Below are 17,506 nucleotides of genomic sequence, written 5' to 3'. Positions count from 1 at the left end.
GAAGCCCTTTTCTGGTTTTTTTAATGACTTAAGATTTTTACCAAGTCAAGAGTAACGCTTCTGTGCATTTGTCCCCTTCCCACAAGTGGGGCTCATCGTCTAGAAGACAAGGAGCATTTACCTCCCCTATTCCCTCGCCTGCAAAACACCCACAACAATATTCTTAGAATGTCGTGAAGCCAGAATCCTACGTTTAGATTCAAGTTGGAAAGCCCATGTGGTCCTTTCTGCCCTCTTTCTGCATCTCCGGAGCCCATCAGTCTCCCTTCCCCCATCTTCCCTTCTAACCCACGGTCCCCCGGGCTGGCGAGGCCAGGCCTGGCCCTCACCGTACAGGATTATTTTTCAGTCACCTGGGATGGAGGGGGGTGAGGTTTACGAGCTTTGTGGTGTGGTGCTGGCACCTGCCAGGGGCAGGCTGTCAGGCACTAGAGAACTAGGTCCATCGGGGGTCTCAGATCAGACGTCACACGAAGTCACACAGCACGGCATCCTCCTGCCACTTGGGCGTAAGCCTTGCCTGCTGCACCCGACTGCCCTGTCCGGGGAGACGCCTCCCTGGGCTCTGTCTGTGAAAGGCCTTGGGGAGGTCGGAGGTGTGGCTCAGGTCCCCTGACCACAGTCAGCGAGTCTGGCCGGGCACACACTGCCCCATCTTAGTGACAGTGGGTGTCAGTGGGGGATGGGGGGAGGGGACCTGGCAGGCACTCCCTGGGCGCCCTAAAGAAGGTGCAGATCAGCCAAGCGAACTCAGAGTTGATAAAAAAAACATTGCAGAAGTAATAGCGGAAACTATGAAGTGACATAGTAGAGATCAGTGAATATTTTTTAATCTTAATTCATACATATTTTACTTTTCTATCCTTCCTAAAGCAGCGTGAGCAGTAAGTAGGCAGGCTAAGTGCACTAAAGGAAATGAGCACTATTTGGGGCCTCCTCCCTCGGCCAGATGGGCTGTTGCCAGCCTTGGGTAAATGCACACATGCGCCCCCTTGTACAGTCATTCCTGACCTGGTCGCACATCGTGCTACCTGTAACCAGGCTTTCAGAGGGCACGTGTGTGTCCAGGTTGGTTTGAGTTCCCCGGCTCACTCAGCAATGGCCCTGGTTTGGGTTGTTGGTTCTACTGTCGAGAGGTTCTGTCTGCAGGGGAGGCTCACTGGGCTTGAAGTTCCTGACGTCAGCTGGTACCGTGCGGGTCCCCATCGAGGGCCAGTTCCCAGAGGAGAGCAGGGTGGCTCTGGGGGGTGGAAGGGGGCCGAGGTGGAGGGACTCTCCTGCTGCAGCTGCTGGACGGGGCCTGACGCTCTGCCACCTGGTTCCTCGACCGAGCTCGGTAGAGGCAGCGGGGTCCCCTGGGGGGCCCCGTGATGCTGGGGTTGCTTCCAGACACAGAAGGGGAGGTTGAGGCCGAGACTCCAGGGGCACGTTGGGTGGTGCTGGGCACTGTTCCTGCGGACAGAGCAGAGGGAAGGAAGCGTCCAAGCTGCCCAGAGAGCTGTCCTTCCCCGGGTTGGGGAGGGGACTCCCTGCTGCACCCTCCTGCCTGGCCAAAGCCTGCAGGGGAGAGTCACAGGGCGAGAGCCCCTCTGCCAGGGAAGCAGGCCCAGGGCTGGGGGGCGGGCTCAGCCTGGCTCACCAAGGCTACCACAGTGGAGAAATGGAAGAGAAGAGGAAGTGCTCAATGGTGACCCTGACCTTGGGGCTTTCCCTCTGACCTCATGTCACAGATTCACAGCTGGTGGAGGCAGGGGTGGGGGGATGGGAGGGGGGAGGTTGACCTTCTGTCCATCCACGTGTTTGAGTGTAGCTCACCTCGTGTCCGTACCTCATGCCAACTTGTATCTGAGTCAGAAATCCATCCTCCCTGGATGGACCCTCCTGCGCTCGAGGTGCTGGGGGCACAGGACACATCCCGCCTGCCTTGAGTTTCATCAGTGAAGTGGGACGATAACTGCCTTGTGGGTATCGGGATGAGATGAGGCCATGTACCGATAGCTGTCTAAGCTAGAGAACTAGTTCAAATGTGGTCATAATTGGAACGTGAATGAAGAAGGCCAGGAAGGGAGCACGAGGGAGCTAAGCCCTCCTTCCAGATGACTCAGATGCTGCTAGCACAATCTTTTTTTTTTTTTTTTTTTTTCCATCATGGAAAGAACGACTCTTTGGGAAGCAGCTCAGCATTCTCTTTCCTAAATCTAACTAAGGATCTATTTGGCCGCCCTGAGCATTCCTTGTCACAAAGTTCCTGGAGAGCATTTTCTGTAGTAAGCCCTGCGGCCAGTCAGGACAAAGAGCGTCATTATTTTGCCCTGTGGTAAAACTGTAGCCCAGAAGATGCGCAAAACCCCTGTGTGCCCACCAGGCTGGGGAACCTTCCGCTGGGAGGTAGCTGAGTATCCTCGCGAACTGTCCCTAGCACAGGGCTTGCTCCAAGTCTCCACCGCAGGAGAGTAGAAAAGAAAGTCCATTTCAGTAATTTGTCCCTCGGGGATCTCTTGGGGGTAAAAATCTGCTTAGCGTCAACGTGAGTTCTGAAAACTGCAAGAATGGATTTCTTCATTGCTCGAAAGCTGGTCCCCGCCTCCCACATGTGACCAAGGGAACCAGAATGACCTGGTATGTGTAGACCCGGTGCATGAGACACTATGGACAGGGCGGGTGGACGAGGGGGTAGGAGAGACAGAGGCCTCTCCAGGCAGGTCTGTGAATCCGCAGATCCACAGGCCCTCGGGGAACTGGCAGGGGGACCCCCTCAGGCAGGGGGGCTGCCCTCTGGTTCTTTCAGGGACTTGGAGGCTCCTCTTCTCTTCCTCTCAGAACAGCCCTGCCCACCTCTCCCTGCTCCCAGCTGCCTGTGCTGACCCACGGTTCCCACATCCCAGGAGTTCTTGGTCCATAATGGTACCCAGCCACCATCTTCCTCTGGCCCCCTCAGTGCCTCGTGGCCCCAGCTCCCCTGCCAGGCCATATGTTTCTAGGTGCAGTGGCCAGCCCTGGACCAGCCCTCTCCGGGTTGGTTGCCCACCCCTGGTCCCATGAGCTATGGCAGGGAGAGAGGTGGTATAGGGCCCCTTGTAAGCATTGACCTTAGGACAGCGGTGGCTGTGTCGGGCGGATTCAGCTGGAAGGGAAAGTTGGATTCGGGAGGCCAATTGCGTAGCACAGGAGAATTACCATACAACGAGCTCGGCTCTAGTTACTACTTGGAACGCATGGATCGTACCTCCAATTTAACTTCCGCTTCATGGTCTGCAACAGCTTAACTGAGTTATGGTCTACACACCACAAAGTTCACCCGTTTAAAGTTTATAATTCAATGGTCTTTAGTACGTTCCCTGAGTTGTGCGACCATCACCACAATCTATGTTGGAATAGTTACCTCGTGCCCCAAAGAAACCCTGTGCCCCTTAACAGTCAGCCCCACTCACTCTGCCTTCTCCCAGCCCTGGGCAACCGCTAATCTGCTTCCTGTCTGTGGCTTTGCCTCTTCTAGACATTTCACATCCAGGGAATCACAACACGTGTGGTCTTCAGTGCCTCACCTCTTTCACGTAGCCCAGTGTTTCCAGGGGTCATCCACGTTGTGGCATGAATCAGGGCTTTATTCCTTTTTATGGCCAAATAATATTCCACCTGGGACATATGGGTACCCCCTATTTAGCCCCTCACGTGGCCACTTACCACATACCTCCGCCTGTCCTTACTTTCCTCGTCTGCGGGGAGGCTGGCCAGGACATGGACAGCAGCAGCAAGAACAGGAAGACCACGAAAGCTGCCAGGCTCACCCAGAAGGCGATGACGATCGAATCTGTGGGAGGCGGACACGCGTCTCCACGTCAGTGTGATGTCACAGGGCCCACGGCCGGGAAGCGAGGGCCCCCATGTGCTGTGGGGATGGGGCTCTGGGGCTAAGTCTTCTCGGCTGTGATGGGGGGTGGAGGTCTGGGGGCAGATTGTTCCATTAATGATAACCTTGGGAAGGAAACGGGCAGCAGCAGGGACCTGGCGTTTTTCCCAGGGCCACGGGCCTCTGGGTGAGTTTAGGGGGCTTATTGAGGGGAAAAAACAGTAAATGAAGTTGGGTGGCACCTCATGGGTTTGCTTTCTCAGCTGCTACTGATGATCAGAGGATGGATTTCCCCTCTTCCCTTCCTCTCGGGAGGGAGAAGAAAGAGCTGTGAGCAGCTTCTCGTGGCAAGACGGCCTCCCCTCCCCTGTGAGGGCTGCAGCCCCTACCGACCTGGTTAGGGACAGCTTCAAAGACCCCAAGATCAGAGACTTAGGAAAAAAGATGTGCGCTAGGCAACTGTGCCAGCCTGCCGCAGGAAGGGTCAGGCCCTTCCCGCTGTGGAGTTGTCACCCGAGGCCTGCCACGGCCAGCCTGCTAGAGGTGGGAAGAGCCGGTCCCTTTCTTTCCGAGGGACAGGCCCAGCTGCGGGGCAGTGGCAGGAGGAAAAAGCACTATTGCAGCCATTACTCTGGCTGTATCTGTGGCCGGAGGTGAAAGGACGCAGGGAAAACGGGAAAGGTGCTTAGTCTCTTCTGGGCCCTGGGTAGATCCTGGCAGGTCAGGAGGTTCCTTTCTCTGAGACTCCGGGTCTGGAACTTTCGGCAAGTTGCTAGGGAACTGCAGGGGTATAGTTTCCCTTGGGGGTTGTCTTTGGCTCTGGGCACAGAGGACCAGGCTCATAATTAGTGTCTGCAAGTATCTTCTCCCAGACACACTCATGCCCCCAGGACAAGATACCCCAGACCAGGATATGCTAGGCACCTACATGTGTGACCGAAGGAAGCCACTGAAGGATAGTAATCAACAGGTATGTATTAAGCACGTACAGGAGCCAGGCTTTGCTTGGGGCTATTAAGGATCCAGAGGGGGCCAACCTAGCCCACCAGAAATCGCTGACCCCCTTCAGGATGCTGCATCTCTCCCCCAGCATCCTCGGCATTCCTGCTGGCACTGCCTGTGCTAGCCCTGCCCTGCTTTCTGTCGGGTTCTGTTCAAACATAAGATGGTTTTTGTGATGGATTCAAATGAAAAGGTGTTTATAAATGGGTGAACAAATAACTGAGTGAATGAATGGAGGATTAGAGATCTGTGAGTCATTTGTGGGGTAAATAATAGTAATTTAGTAAAGATCGTTACCACTGCCCTCTATGATCCAAGACAGGTAGAGGGAGAAACTGAGACCTTGGAAGAGTTGATTTTAGGTCCTAAAAGTGTCAAAAACAGGAACAGATGCAGTATTCGCGAAAGGAATCATGGACCTCCACCACCTAGTAATGCGTCAGCAACTTGGCAACCACACTGAAGAGAGGCAAGGACAGCAAAGCCCCACAGGCTGACTCTCACATCCCCTCGGCTTTCTGTCCCTGACCTGAGAAACCGATGGGGGTGCCCTAGAGCAACAAACTGTTGCAGGGGACGTATGGGCTCCTGGGAAATAGGAAATGAGGTTGTTGCCATCTGTCTTAAGCTTAAGGACTTTTTAAAAAAAATTTTTATTGGAGTATAGTTGATTTACAATGTTGTGTTAGTTTCAGGTATACAACAAAGTGAATCAGTTATACGTATACATATATCCACTCTTTTTTTTAGATTCTTTTCCCATATAGGCCATTACAGAGTATTGAGTAGAGTTTCCTGTGCTGTACGGTAGGTTCTCATTAGTTATCTATTTCATATACAGTAGTGTGTATACGTCAATCAAAAGAAGCCTCTGACTTTCTTAGTGTTCCTTGCCTGCTCACTGTGTATTATTCCACAATACCTGCTTTGGTCCAGCTCTGTCCCAAAGAGTCCCAATTTATTGTATAACCCTCAAAGTATAAGAGTATGTATGTTTTCAGAAAATATGGTTTGGGATTTTTATTGTATAAGGAAGTTTCAGATTTCTGCAGACACTAACGCTCTTTTACTTTCATAAAAATAATGCAGGATTTGAGGTCTTTGGCACCTACGTAAGTTCCGTCAGAGCCTCTAAGAAAACAGCCCCCAAAGCTGAGCAGTTGAGACGCCCCCTCCCCTTCCCCAGGCTCCCCTCCTCCAGGCTCACGCTGTCTGTCCCAGCCCTTGGTCATTATCTCCAGATGCTGAGCAAGAAATGAGATGTTACCGCTCCCAGAACACAGCGTCTTCAGAGAAGTGAAATTTTCATTTCTCCAGACCAAAAAGGCGAACAGTAGCCACTAGCTGTTTCCTGTACTATATTCTATTTCATCGTGTTCTTTTGAAAAAGGCAACCAAGAAAATAGGGTTTTTTCCTCTTCTTCCTGAAGGTTCAGCCTAAGTGCTTGAGAGAACGTTTTGTACCAAGGGTGAGAGCTGTCATTCCCCAGTGTTGGAAATGTTTAAACATCCGTGGGCTTGTCTTTACAACAAGGAGCACCAGGCTGGCTTGACAATGAAACTGGTCCAGCCACGGAAAGCCCCCCTTCCCTTCCCTCTTCTCCAAGGCCCTAGAATAAAATTAACCCCAAGGTTTTTCCCTTCTTGGGGAATAATAACGGGGTTAAAGACCTAGGCTCTGGAGGCTAACAAATTCTGACTTGGTCATTTCCTAGCTGTTTGATCTCAGGCAATCTTTTTTACATCTCTAAATTTATTAACAGATAAACTCCTTATCTGTTAAATGGGGATAATTGTATGTGTTTTTTGGCTGTTAGGCAAATTAAATAAAATAATATGTATATGCAACGTACATGGCAAAATTCCTTGTTTAATGGTCGTGAACCAATGTGTAAGTAGAACTAATATTATTTCAATTACGAGGGCTTTGTGGCAAGTAATATCACGGTATCCTTCAAGCTCACTAAAATGTAAGCTATGAGTGAAGGTAATTGTAGCATAGACTGCTGGCTGTCAATCCTAATGTTTGCCTTCACATGCTTCCATAGTAATAGAACCCCTCCTTTAGCAGGTCACACGGCTTCCTGGCGTGAAGACTACATTTCCCAGCTTCCCTTTCAGTTAGTAGGGTCATGAGACAAGGTTCTGGCCAATGAGATGTGAGTGGAGCAGTTACAGGACAGCTTCTAGGAGTCCTTCTGCAGAGATGGCTGGATTTCTAAAACCCATGTCCCTTCTTATGCCCTTACTCCATTTTGTTGCCCAGAACATGGATGTGATGGCTAGAGCCAGGCTTGGATGGCAGGGATGGCAGAGATATGAGCTGGAACAAAGCCACTTCTTGAAGATTTCATGGAGCTGACCTACCATCCCATCCTTCAAACTTGTACATGAAAGAGAAATCAACATCTGTTTTATCTGGAACTCTGTTAATTTAACCAATTTTCTCTATTGAATCTGTAAAAAAATTGACTTTTTAAATGAACATATCAAAACTGACAAATCCAAATGAATGCGGACCTTCAAAATAATCATCTGCTCTCTTCCACAGTCATCTAAATTTTCCTAAAATACATGCGATGATCAAACATTTATAAATTCTTCTTTTGCAATTACCTTGAAGGACACACACACACACACACACACACACACACGCACACCAATTTTGCTACTTTATGAGATATTTTATTTTTGACACCCAGCTGGTATCAATCAGCTTAAGTCCATCCACCTGATTGGTTTGATACGCGGGCCTCTCACTGCTGTGGCCTCTCCCGTTGCAGAGCACAGGCTCCGGACACGCAGGCTCAGCAGCCATGGCTCACGGACCCAGCCGCTCCGCGGCATGTGGGATCTTCCCGGACCGGGGCATGAACCGCGTCCACCTGCATCGGCAGGCAGACTCCCAACCACTGCGCCACCAGGGAAGCCCCCTGGGTGATTCTTAACTATTTCCCAGAAGCAAATCCACTCTCCAAAGAAATACATAATTTATCTCTGTGGACATTTCATAGAATGTGTCATGGCCACCAAAGTCATTTCCGAAGTAAGAGTTCCAAGCAGTTTTTGTGCAATGACAGACTCATTCAAGTTTGGCAGCTCCACATGGGGCTAGCTAGATGGGAAATTTGTTCCAAGGTAAACATATTCATATCTTTGTTTAAAAATCACTTTCACTGCTTACGTCATGTCCATGGGACTGACCATTTGCTGAAGACTTAAACATCATAATTAAAGTTGTAACCTGGACTTGATCCCTCTGACCAAAAGAGAAGAGTTATATAGAGGTCCTTTGTCCAATCTTTACCCTGAAGTCTATGCATTGTGTTCAGAAGAGATTGGTTAGTCGCGTGTTTTTCCTCTCCTAGCTGTCAGAGAAGCAGATGAATAGACTGCCTTATTATTATTTATTTTTTAACATCTTTATTGGAGTATAATTGCTTTACAATGGTGTGTTAGTTTCTTCTGTATAACAAAGTGAATCAGCTATACATATACGTATATCCCCATATGTCCTCCCTCTTGCATCTCTCTCCCACCCTCCCTATCCCACCCCTCTAGGTGGTCACAAAGCACTGAGCTGATCTCCCTCTGCTATGAGGCTGCTTCCCACTAGCTACCTATTTTACATTTGGTGGTGTCTATATGTCCATGCCACTCTCTCACTTCATCCCAGCTTACCAGACTGCCTTATTATTGAAGCCGCCAGAAGCAGTGCATCAGCAGAAGTCAATATGGGCCATGACGAATTCTTCCTAACCTCTAATTAAAGGAAGAAGACATATTGACCTGAGAGGTAAGTAATACAGCCGTAAAGCCAGACACTACCCAAGGAAAATCAACTCATCTCACTACTCCCTGAAAGGGAGTACTTGAGTGGCATCTGGAGACTCATGGTATTAAAATAATCTGTATGGTTGCTATAAGACTGGAATATGGGACTGTTTTTTTCTCCTAAGCTTAGCCGCTGAAAAGGGAACAAATAGAAGATCAAACGTGTAATCAGTCTGTTCAGGAAGGCTCTCAGGAAACAGATTTGTATTTTCCACCTTTCTGACAGTGTTGGGAAGATTCTTAAACTTTCCGTGAAACAGAAGCCACGTCTGAAAAATCACAAGGGTAACAATCCTTGTGACGTCCCTGTAACAGAATCACACCAGATTTTAAGCCGTCCTGGGAAAGGGCAACCCACAGCCTTCAAGTCAGCACTGAATGCTCATAAAAATATATCTAAATCCCTAGACATTTCCAATTATCTGCCCAACCATGATGGAATAGATTGCACTGTCTGGGCATGAACACAAAAATCTTAAAATCCTCCCTGCTTGTTAGGTTAACACATGAGCTCGGGGATTTTTTCTTCTATTTTTGTCTTCTCTACTTGACATAGGAGTTGAACCCAGCCTGGACTTCACCGTGTCTACCAGCTGCCCTAGGTGACCTTCCAGTGAGACGATCTGAGCGAGAGCTTTGCCTCTTTGCCCAAAGCATTCCCAGCATCTTTCTGTCTTTGATGCGCGCCCCTGCAGAGACCTGGGATATGATGCTTTCTGATTTGTTTGACTGGGTTGGCGATCCAGCCCAGAGGAACTGGCAGGGAGAGAAAGTCACATTTGTCAGTAAAGGAGGTCACCTGCTCGCCGTGGTTGATCTCTGTCCACCCTCACCTGGACTCACGCTTACCTTACCGTACCTTCGAAGCCAAGTAACAGAGCATCCCTGAGACTGCCCAATGCTGCCTTTTGCTGACCATCACAGAAAACAAAAGTGACACAGTGATAACGGGAGCACAGAGATTGGATGAGGGAGATTGCTGCTTTTGCATTTTTTAGGCTTTTTCTTTTTTAGTGAACTTTTTTGAATTCAAATACTAAGGACAGAAATAGGTGAGACATCTTTACTTAACACACAACAGTGGAAGAAGTTCTTCTCTCCCCAAGGCCACTGCTTATAAGAGCAAAATTCTGGAAACATTCTATATGTTCAAAGATACATATTCCTAGAACACCATGCAGCTATTTGCAAAATTTTTGTGAAAGAATATTTAACAACATGGGAAAAGAAAATACTGTGAGGTCAGTAAGAGCAGGGTACAAAGTAGCATACACAGCCAGATCTGATTTGAAATATATCTAGGAGACAGGATGTGCATAGTGAATTCTCTCTGTCTGCTTCAGCTGATGGCCAAGACAAAGGTGCCACGATAGACTGAATGTTTGTGTCTCCTACCCACCATTCATATGTGGAAGCCCTAATCCCCAGTGTGAGGATTTTTGGACGTGGGGACTTTGAGAGGTAATTAGGGTTAGATGAGGTCATGAGGGTGGAGCCCTCATTAGGATTAGTGACCTCATAAGAAGAGAAAGAGACACACATACACTCCTTCACCATTTGCGCCAAGGAAAGGCCTTGTGAGCAGATGAAGAGAAGGTGGCCATCTACAAGCCAGGAAGCAAGTGCTCACCAGACAGAGAATCTACTGCCACACTGATCTTAGACTTCCAGCCTCCAGAACTGTGAGAAATAAATATCTGTTATTTAAGCCACCCAGCCTGTGATATTTTGTTATAGCAGCCCAAGGAGACTAAGACAGGGCTTGACTACTTAAAATCTGACTTGGTGATGCTTAGCTCTAAGGAATTTTCTTTAGAGACAGTATAGACAGATAGTATTAGGAGTCCTCCAAGACCCTCATCTTGTAGGAGAGGGTGCCCTGCCCTCGAGTCCATGGGGACAACCCAGGGCATTCCCTATGTGTCTGTTGCATACTTCCCAGCCTGCAGATCTGTGGGAAATAAATTTCTTTTGTTTATAATCCACCCAGTCTATAGTATTTTGTTATAGCAGACTGAAAGGACTAATACAGGCTGCTGTAACAAAGTACCATGTCTGGGGTAACTTAAACTACAGAAATTAATTTTCTCACAGTTCCGGAGGTCGGAGGTCCAAGACCAAAGTGTCAGCAGGGTCAGTTTCTTCTGGGGCCTCTCTCCTTGGCCTGTCTTTCACTGGGTCCTCTCATGGTCATCCCCCTGTGTGTGTCTGTGTTCTAATCTCTTCTTACAAGGGCACCAGTCACTCTGGATTACGGCCCAGCATAATGACCTCATTTTAACTTAATCACCTCTGTAAAGGTCTTATCTCCAAATACAGTCACCTTCTGGGGTACTGGGAGTTAGAATCTCAACATAAGAATTTGGTGGGGGGCCGGGGGACACAATTCAGCCTATAACATCCAGGAAGGACAAACTTGGAAGGGGTTCAGACCTCCCTGGAGGAGATGTGGTTTGGCCACTGGATGGCAGAGGGGTTGGGTCATTCAGCCAGGCCTGAGTTTGTCTGGAGCTGCTGGACAAACCATGGAGAGCCCTCTGGAGGCCTGGTGGGTGGGTGGGGGTGTTGAGGGGGAAGAGAGGAAGATGGAGGAGTTGTGGCACCTCCCCCACTGAGAGAGAGAGAGGTAGACAAAGGTTCCTGCTCTGCTGGATCTGACATCCTGGTGAGAATCTGCCCCCTGATCATGAAAAGTGTCCTGGGAAAGGTCCTGAGGCATCAGAGCTGGAATTTAGGCCCTGGCTCTGTGACTAGTCAGCTGCGTGACATTAAGTAAGTCACTTGGCCTCTCTGAGCCTCACATACTTCTATTCCCATGGCTGTAACACCGGAGCACGCTCATTCGTTCACTTATGCGGCCGCTCCCTCCTATACTGTGAACTCCTAAGGGTAGGGATATTTTCAACTTTATGCTTCCAGCCCCAGCACATGGCTGTGTCCTGCCCACGTGTCACCACTCCCCTACTGACCCTCACATTTGTATGTTCACCAGAGCCATTTCCTTAGCAAGCAAATCGGCCCTTGTCTCTTCCCTGCTTACAATTTTAAATGACTCCCTGCAGTTTACAGGGATCCTCCAAGGCTGGCCTGCAAGAACCTGGCCCCCGGGGATCTGTAGCTCATCCTTTGTCACCCTTCCCAAAACACCGTCCCCGGAAACACATCTTTTACCTACAGGAGTGTAACTGTTCTCTACCCTGCGCCAGCCCCCTGAGTAGCAGGCAAATTCTAATCGATTTTTTGGACTCAGCTTTGCCACATCTTCCCTGGGAAGCCTTCCTTCACCTCTTACTTCTCCCCAGGGGTGTCCTTCTCTGTGCTCTGTGGGCAACTTTCGCAAATCTCCAGCCTAACACCATTAACTAAATAAACGTTTATTACTGATCAGTATCTCCAACTTGACGGGACAGTTGAGGATAAACAGAGTGACCTGCTTGATCTCTTCCTCGAGCCAGTGTCATCTACAAAAAGGGTCTGGTCTAGACTAAGAGAGACTCCAGGGACCAGACGCAGCTTATCAGCATGGAGTGGACAAAATAGCTCTCATGCACATTTGGGGGGAACTGGGAAAATCTGAATATAGACCGGAGATTAGATGATACTAAGAAATAATTGTTGAAGAGTTTAGATGTACTGTGATGTACTAACTTTTAATAGTTTCCTAAATTTGCTGGAGGAGTGTCATGAGGTCTGTAACCTACTTGGAAATACAACATCACAAAATAGATCAATATGGTAATGAAATAAAATAGTTGTTGGGCTTCCCTGGTTCGGAAAAAAAAAAAAAAAAAAAGTTGTTAAAAAAAAAATCGAGGACATGGATTTAGTCCATTTGCTTTTATACCTCCAGCTCCCAGTGCAACTGTCTGACACGTAATGGATTGTACAGAATTTTGATTGTTGAATTAATCATGAGCAATGGCCAGAAGGTGGGAAAAGGTATGGAGTGTTTCTGGTGCGGAAGTGGATGTCTTTGAAAAGACTGAAAACAAAATTGACAGTTCCTAATTTCAGAGGGACTACCAGGAGGAAAAGGGGGCTTAGACCTATTGGGGAGGGCAGGGGCAGGGAAATGAGCAGAGGGCACGTGGTTGAGCCTGGAGTCCCTCCTATGCAGGGACGCCATGAACAGTTACACAGGCTGCACACTGCTCAAGGGACCCCACCTGAATGGGTTGTGATTAGCTGTGTGCCCAAAGGAGGAGGCTTTTTTCTAATTTTTCTCTACCATGGGGGTTAGTGGCAGCCCTGTTCCTATGTTTGTGGGGCTTGAGGAAGGAGAGGAGAATTAAGGTGACCATCTGATGTGCCTGGGTTTCTCAATATGCATCCATGGGACAGTCCTGGGCAAACCTAGAAGGTTGGTTGCCCTCAGTATAGGGCAGCAAGAGAAAGAAGAGATTGAGGAGATGGAAGTGAAGATGGAGAGAGACTGAAACCAGGGGGCAGAAGGAGATAAGCTTGTGGGTTGATGTTTTCCAAAGGGACCAGAAAATGGAGTCATTGTCACCAGCTGATAACACAACTTCCTGCAAGCTCAGCAGCCTGTCCTCCCCACCTGGGCTCTGCTGAGCATCCATAGGACAGGATGTCCACTTTCCCACCCACTGGACCCAGCCTCATACAGTTACAGACAGGCCCAGGGAGGAGAGAGGGCACCCAAGGGAGTTCTCAGTTTCCCCTCAGCAGCTCCAGGCAGGAGTTATTACAAAACAGCACACAAAGTAGGAGTGCAGTTGTATGTGGGTGTATAGGTGTGTGTGTATGTCCATGCATGCACATGTATATGTGCCTGTGTGCACATGAGGATACAGACACAGAACAACCCTAATTGGCTAGGCACCAAAACGTTAACACTGATTTTTTTCTGACTGGTAGAGTGAAGTAATTTACTAAGGAGCATATCAAACTTTAAAAAAGATATTTAAAAAATGTGGTCAGGGCTTCCCTGGTGGCGCAGTGGTTGGGAATCCACCTGCAAACAGGAATAAAGGATCCCAGAAGGAGCACCTCTCCCTGTGGGTGTCAAAGATTCCTGATATCTAGGGGTTGGGTATAAAATGGTATCTGATATCCATTGTAATAAATCTGGAGTTAACTTTCTAAGACACTAGGATACTTTTGAGACAGAATATTCTTTTAAGATGGATTTTTTAAAAAATAAATGAGATTTAACATTTTTCTTATTTTATTTTTTTAATTAGTTAATTAATTTTTGACCACACCACCACATGGCTTGTGGGATCTTAGTTCCCCGACCAGGGATCGAACCTGGCGCCCTCGGCAGTGAAAGCACCGAGTCCTAACCACTGGACCGCCAGGGAATTTCCGTAAGATGGATTTCTTGATAGAGTTTAATTTATTTGTTTGGGGTTCCAATAAGCTGGGTGAGTTTCTTCAAATTGTAGATATCATGTTTTCTATTGTCTGTATGCAGATATGGGAGAGTTATTTTGTCAGTCCCCTAAGATGCATAACTTGAATCCTTGCTATGAAAATACCAATTGATGTTTACTCTTCATGGGAGAGATGACCCAGCAACTGGCTTCCCCCTGTAGGAGTCAAAAGCCCCCAACATCTAGCTTGTCTGGGGGGTGGCAAAGCGGTGACTTGTCTCTCTGGTGAGATTCCTCACTGAGATAATCTTTACTGGGTTTGGGAGTTTGAGGAGGAATTTCTTATTTGATCTCATTTCTAGCTCCCCAGGTTGTAAACTTCCAACTCTAGTTCAAGTATGCAAGAAAGAACATCTCAAACCTCATACACAATTTAGAGAACACCAGCCGTTTTCGTCAGAAATGGAAGTTGTTTGTGGGTAAGGGGGGAAGGGCAGAGGACTGAGATCATGGGGTTCTAAGATTCTAGAGCTGCAAATGGTCCTCCCACCCAAAGCAGCTGGGAGACTCTTTGGAGCCCAGGTGGTGGCTGAGAGGGGTGTCTGGCACACGAAAAGACAGGAGTGTCTGAAGCTGAGCCAGAATTTTATTTAATTCGTGTTAATTTTTAAAAGTCTTTCCTGAATGCAGATCTACATGTTGTCCAGATCAATATGTATCCCGAAGTTCTGAACTTTTGATAATATACTTATGTGGGCTTTTATTTCAAATCTGCCACTTTCTCCCTATTACTATATGTCTTCCTTATTGTGAGTCGTAGGTGAAAAAAAATCTGCATTTTAATATCATGACTGTAGACCTTGTATCAGAAAACACACGCCAAATCATTTTCCCCCCAAAGGTTTTGCTACAGTGCCAGGGATACAGGAAGTCCTCAGCAAACATGAAACAGAAGTCCTCAGCTTTTGCAAGTTGTAAATGAAACAGGAAACAGGAACACTTCCTAACCAGACGTTCTATAGGACTTCCCCCAAGGGCCCTGCCAGGGATCTGCCTCCTTTTATTAAATGATACCATCCGAGTGAATTTCAGTTTTGAGCTGGTGTGTAACAGACTATCTTTCTTTTCATAGGAGAAGCATCCGTTCCTCCGAAGGACTGCGTTCACTTTTTGAAGGACATAGTGTGTGATGGTAGTGAAATCCCAAGGAACCCAAGGGACTTCAGAATAAGCAGAGAGGACGGGCTCCTGAAACTGAGACTTTGTTTTTGTTTTGTTTTGTTTTTCATGTTCATTCACTCAGTCAACTCTTTATCTTGACTGACTAGCTGGAATAATCAGCAGAGATCGCTGACAAAGTACCAAGTTACGCAAGAGATAAAGGCTGGGCAGGGGCAAGGAGGAAAAGGATGTTTACTTGTCTGGTTGTCCTTCCTGAGACTGTGAAGATGAAGCACTGGCGGGTATTTTAATAAGAATTAGTAAGTCACACATCTTAGGAGCGGACACAGTAACTCTCTCCCACATCTGTATAGAGACAACAGAAAACGTGAAATCTGCAATTTGAAGAAACTCATCTAGCTTATTGGAACCCCAGGCAAATCTAACTCTATCAAGAAATCTATCTTACCAGTAGCTTCTGCTCCCAAAGTGTCTTAGTTTCTCAGGAGGTTAGTTCCAAACTTATTACAGAAGATAACAGGTACCCCCCCTCACCCCCCGCCATTCCCTTATATCCACGAGCTCAAGTCATGTTCTGGCTTCCCGGTGGCATCTGCTGTAGTTCTTGAGTGAATGGAGAAAAGTCATGTGGGCCAACCCCCAGCCTCTGCCCGGCCAGTTTTCCCAGTTCGGGACTCACCCCCAGCCTCTGCCCGGCCAGCTTTCCCAGTTTGGGACTCACCCCCAGCCTCTGCCCAGCCAGCTTTCCCAGTTCGGGACTCACCCCCAGCCTCTGCCCAGCCAGCTTTCCCAGTTCGGGACTCACGTTTGCTGGCCTTCAGCTTCTTCTCATCCACAGGAATGAGGTCCAAGTAGTCCAGGTAGTATTCGTAGCTGTCGTATGCGGTAGAGGCATTGGTCCGGTTGGCCATGCCTGCGGCGCTGGCAGGTGGCCCCTCCGGAGCTGCTCAGAGCTCTACCAGGAGGTTGCCCGGCTGATTTCTGTAAAATCATCCAAGTGTGTCTGTGGGTCTCCAGGCTCAAGGCCTGCCCACTTATCAGAGCCGTTGGGCTCAGAGGAAGGTCAGAGGGGTGGGCCTGACATCTTCAGTGTTCAAGTAGAGCGTTCATCCTGCCCTGCTTGACGGAACTCCAAAACAAACAGAGCTACAAGGCTGGAGCCTGCAGTCCCAGTGCAGTTTCAGGTTGGCCCTCAGCGTCAGAACAGGAAAACAGATCCCCCAGGGCCCCTTGAAAGGCAAGATGTGGTCTACGATTGGAAAGGACAGTCACTTTCTACCTTAAGTACCTAAAAAGTTAATCAGCAAATCAAAAGCCTGTCAGTGCCCTTGACTTGCATTAAGGCAGTGCTTGGTGCTATTAAGCAACCAGCAAATCACTGGCTTACATTCCTTATCCGAGGGCCTGAGTGATGTCAACCCTGAACTTGCAACCTGTCGTGTCCACATCAGCAGTGAATTAAACCAAAAGGACACTCCTCTCCAATTGAGCACACTTCCCAGCTTTCATCTGAGCCCCCAAGAAACAATCAGTCAGTTGCCTCTGTTCAGACAGGCTGTTTTTCGTGTCAAGATCCCATGTGGACTGCGCTCTTGGGAAATAGGGCCCCAGGGTGAATAGGGTTCACCAGCCCTCTGCTGACGACACATGGGATGAGGATTCTGCTGGTCAGGGCCTGACTCCAAGTTGTACACTCACTTTTCTAGGAGCACAGATGCAATCAAGAGGAACGTTCCAAGTACTGGGAATGAGAAGCTCTAAATGTGAGAGGATCCCTAGAATTAGTTACGAAATCAAAATGCACAGAATGATGGGGACTTTCCCTCCAATATATGAACTTTCCAGTCTTCTTGATTCAGGTCTACACTGCCAGAGGAAAGCTGGGCACTGATGGTGTAGACAGTGAACCCGGATAACTTCAGGCCCACCTGGGGGGCCTGCAGCATTCCACGGGGACCCCTCCTCCTGAACTGAACCTCGGTGGTTCAGTCGATTAGAAAGGGAGAAGTGAGCTCCTGCGTTTCCAAAGTGAGGAGATGAAAGATCCACTTGAAAAGACACTCCGTACGGCATGCACAGCCCTGTGCACGTACGTCCAGCTGCCGCTGTACACGTGCCTCCTGGGAGTCCTTGGTTAAAGGGACAGTAGAGTGTAGGGGACACAAGCATGGATTCTGGAGCCAGGCTGCCCACTTTGCATCCTAGCTCTAGCTCTTCCCAGCAGTGTGGCCCTGGACAAGTGACTTAACCTCTCTGCAGCTGGCTTTCCTCATCCGTGAAATGGGCATGACTACAGCATGTG

The 17,506-nt window shown here is 48.4% G+C and overlaps 1 protein-coding gene across 2 annotated transcripts; it reads right to left on the bottom strand.

Moving 5' to 3' along the window:
- Positions 1 to 833: 833 nt before the first annotated feature.
- Positions 834 to 16,254, bottom strand: MRAP (melanocortin 2 receptor accessory protein). Of its 2 annotated transcripts, none has more exons than XM_024758325.1 (3): positions 16,010 to 16,254; positions 3,685 to 3,811; positions 834 to 1,452 (listed from the first exon to the last, which is right to left on the bottom strand). In XM_024758325.1, the coding sequence occupies exons 1-3, from the start codon at positions 16,113 to 16,115 to the stop codon at positions 1,089 to 1,091; spliced, it is 597 nt and encodes a 198-aa protein (XP_024614093.1). In that variant the 5' UTR covers positions 16,116 to 16,254; the 3' UTR covers positions 834 to 1,088. The 2 variants fall into 2 exon arrangements, with proteins under 2 accessions (XP_024614093.1, XP_024614094.1); XM_024758326.1 differs by having other exon boundaries at positions 1,080 to 1,452; positions 3,692 to 3,811.
- Between the last annotated feature and the right edge of the window lie 1,252 nt (positions 16,255 to 17,506).

This window comes from Neophocaena asiaeorientalis, unplaced genomic scaffold (assembly GCF_003031525.2).
Source record: "Neophocaena asiaeorientalis asiaeorientalis breed wild unplaced genomic scaffold, Neophocaena_asiaeorientalis_V1.1 scaffold45, whole genome shotgun sequence".
NCBI classification, from domain to species: domain Eukaryota; kingdom Metazoa; phylum Chordata; class Mammalia; order Artiodactyla; family Phocoenidae; genus Neophocaena; species Neophocaena asiaeorientalis.
The sequence above is the reverse complement of the archived record's forward strand: the minus strand, read 5'-3'. Positions and strand labels throughout refer to the sequence as shown.

Excerpts from the sequence above, each read along its gene's own strand:
- MRAP (XM_024758325.1), bottom strand. The coding sequence starts at position 16,115 with ATGGCCAACCGGACCAATGCCTCTACCGCATACGACAGCTACGAATAC. Across the intron at positions 3,812-16,009 it reads GAAGCTGAAGGCCAGCAAAC|ATTCGATCGTCATCGCCTTC; the intron begins GTGAGTCCCGAA and ends CGCCTCCCACAG. Across the intron at positions 1,453-3,684 it reads AGGACAGGCGGAGGTATGTG|GAACAGTGCCCAGCACCACC; the intron begins GTAAGTGGCCAC and ends CTCTGTCCGCAG.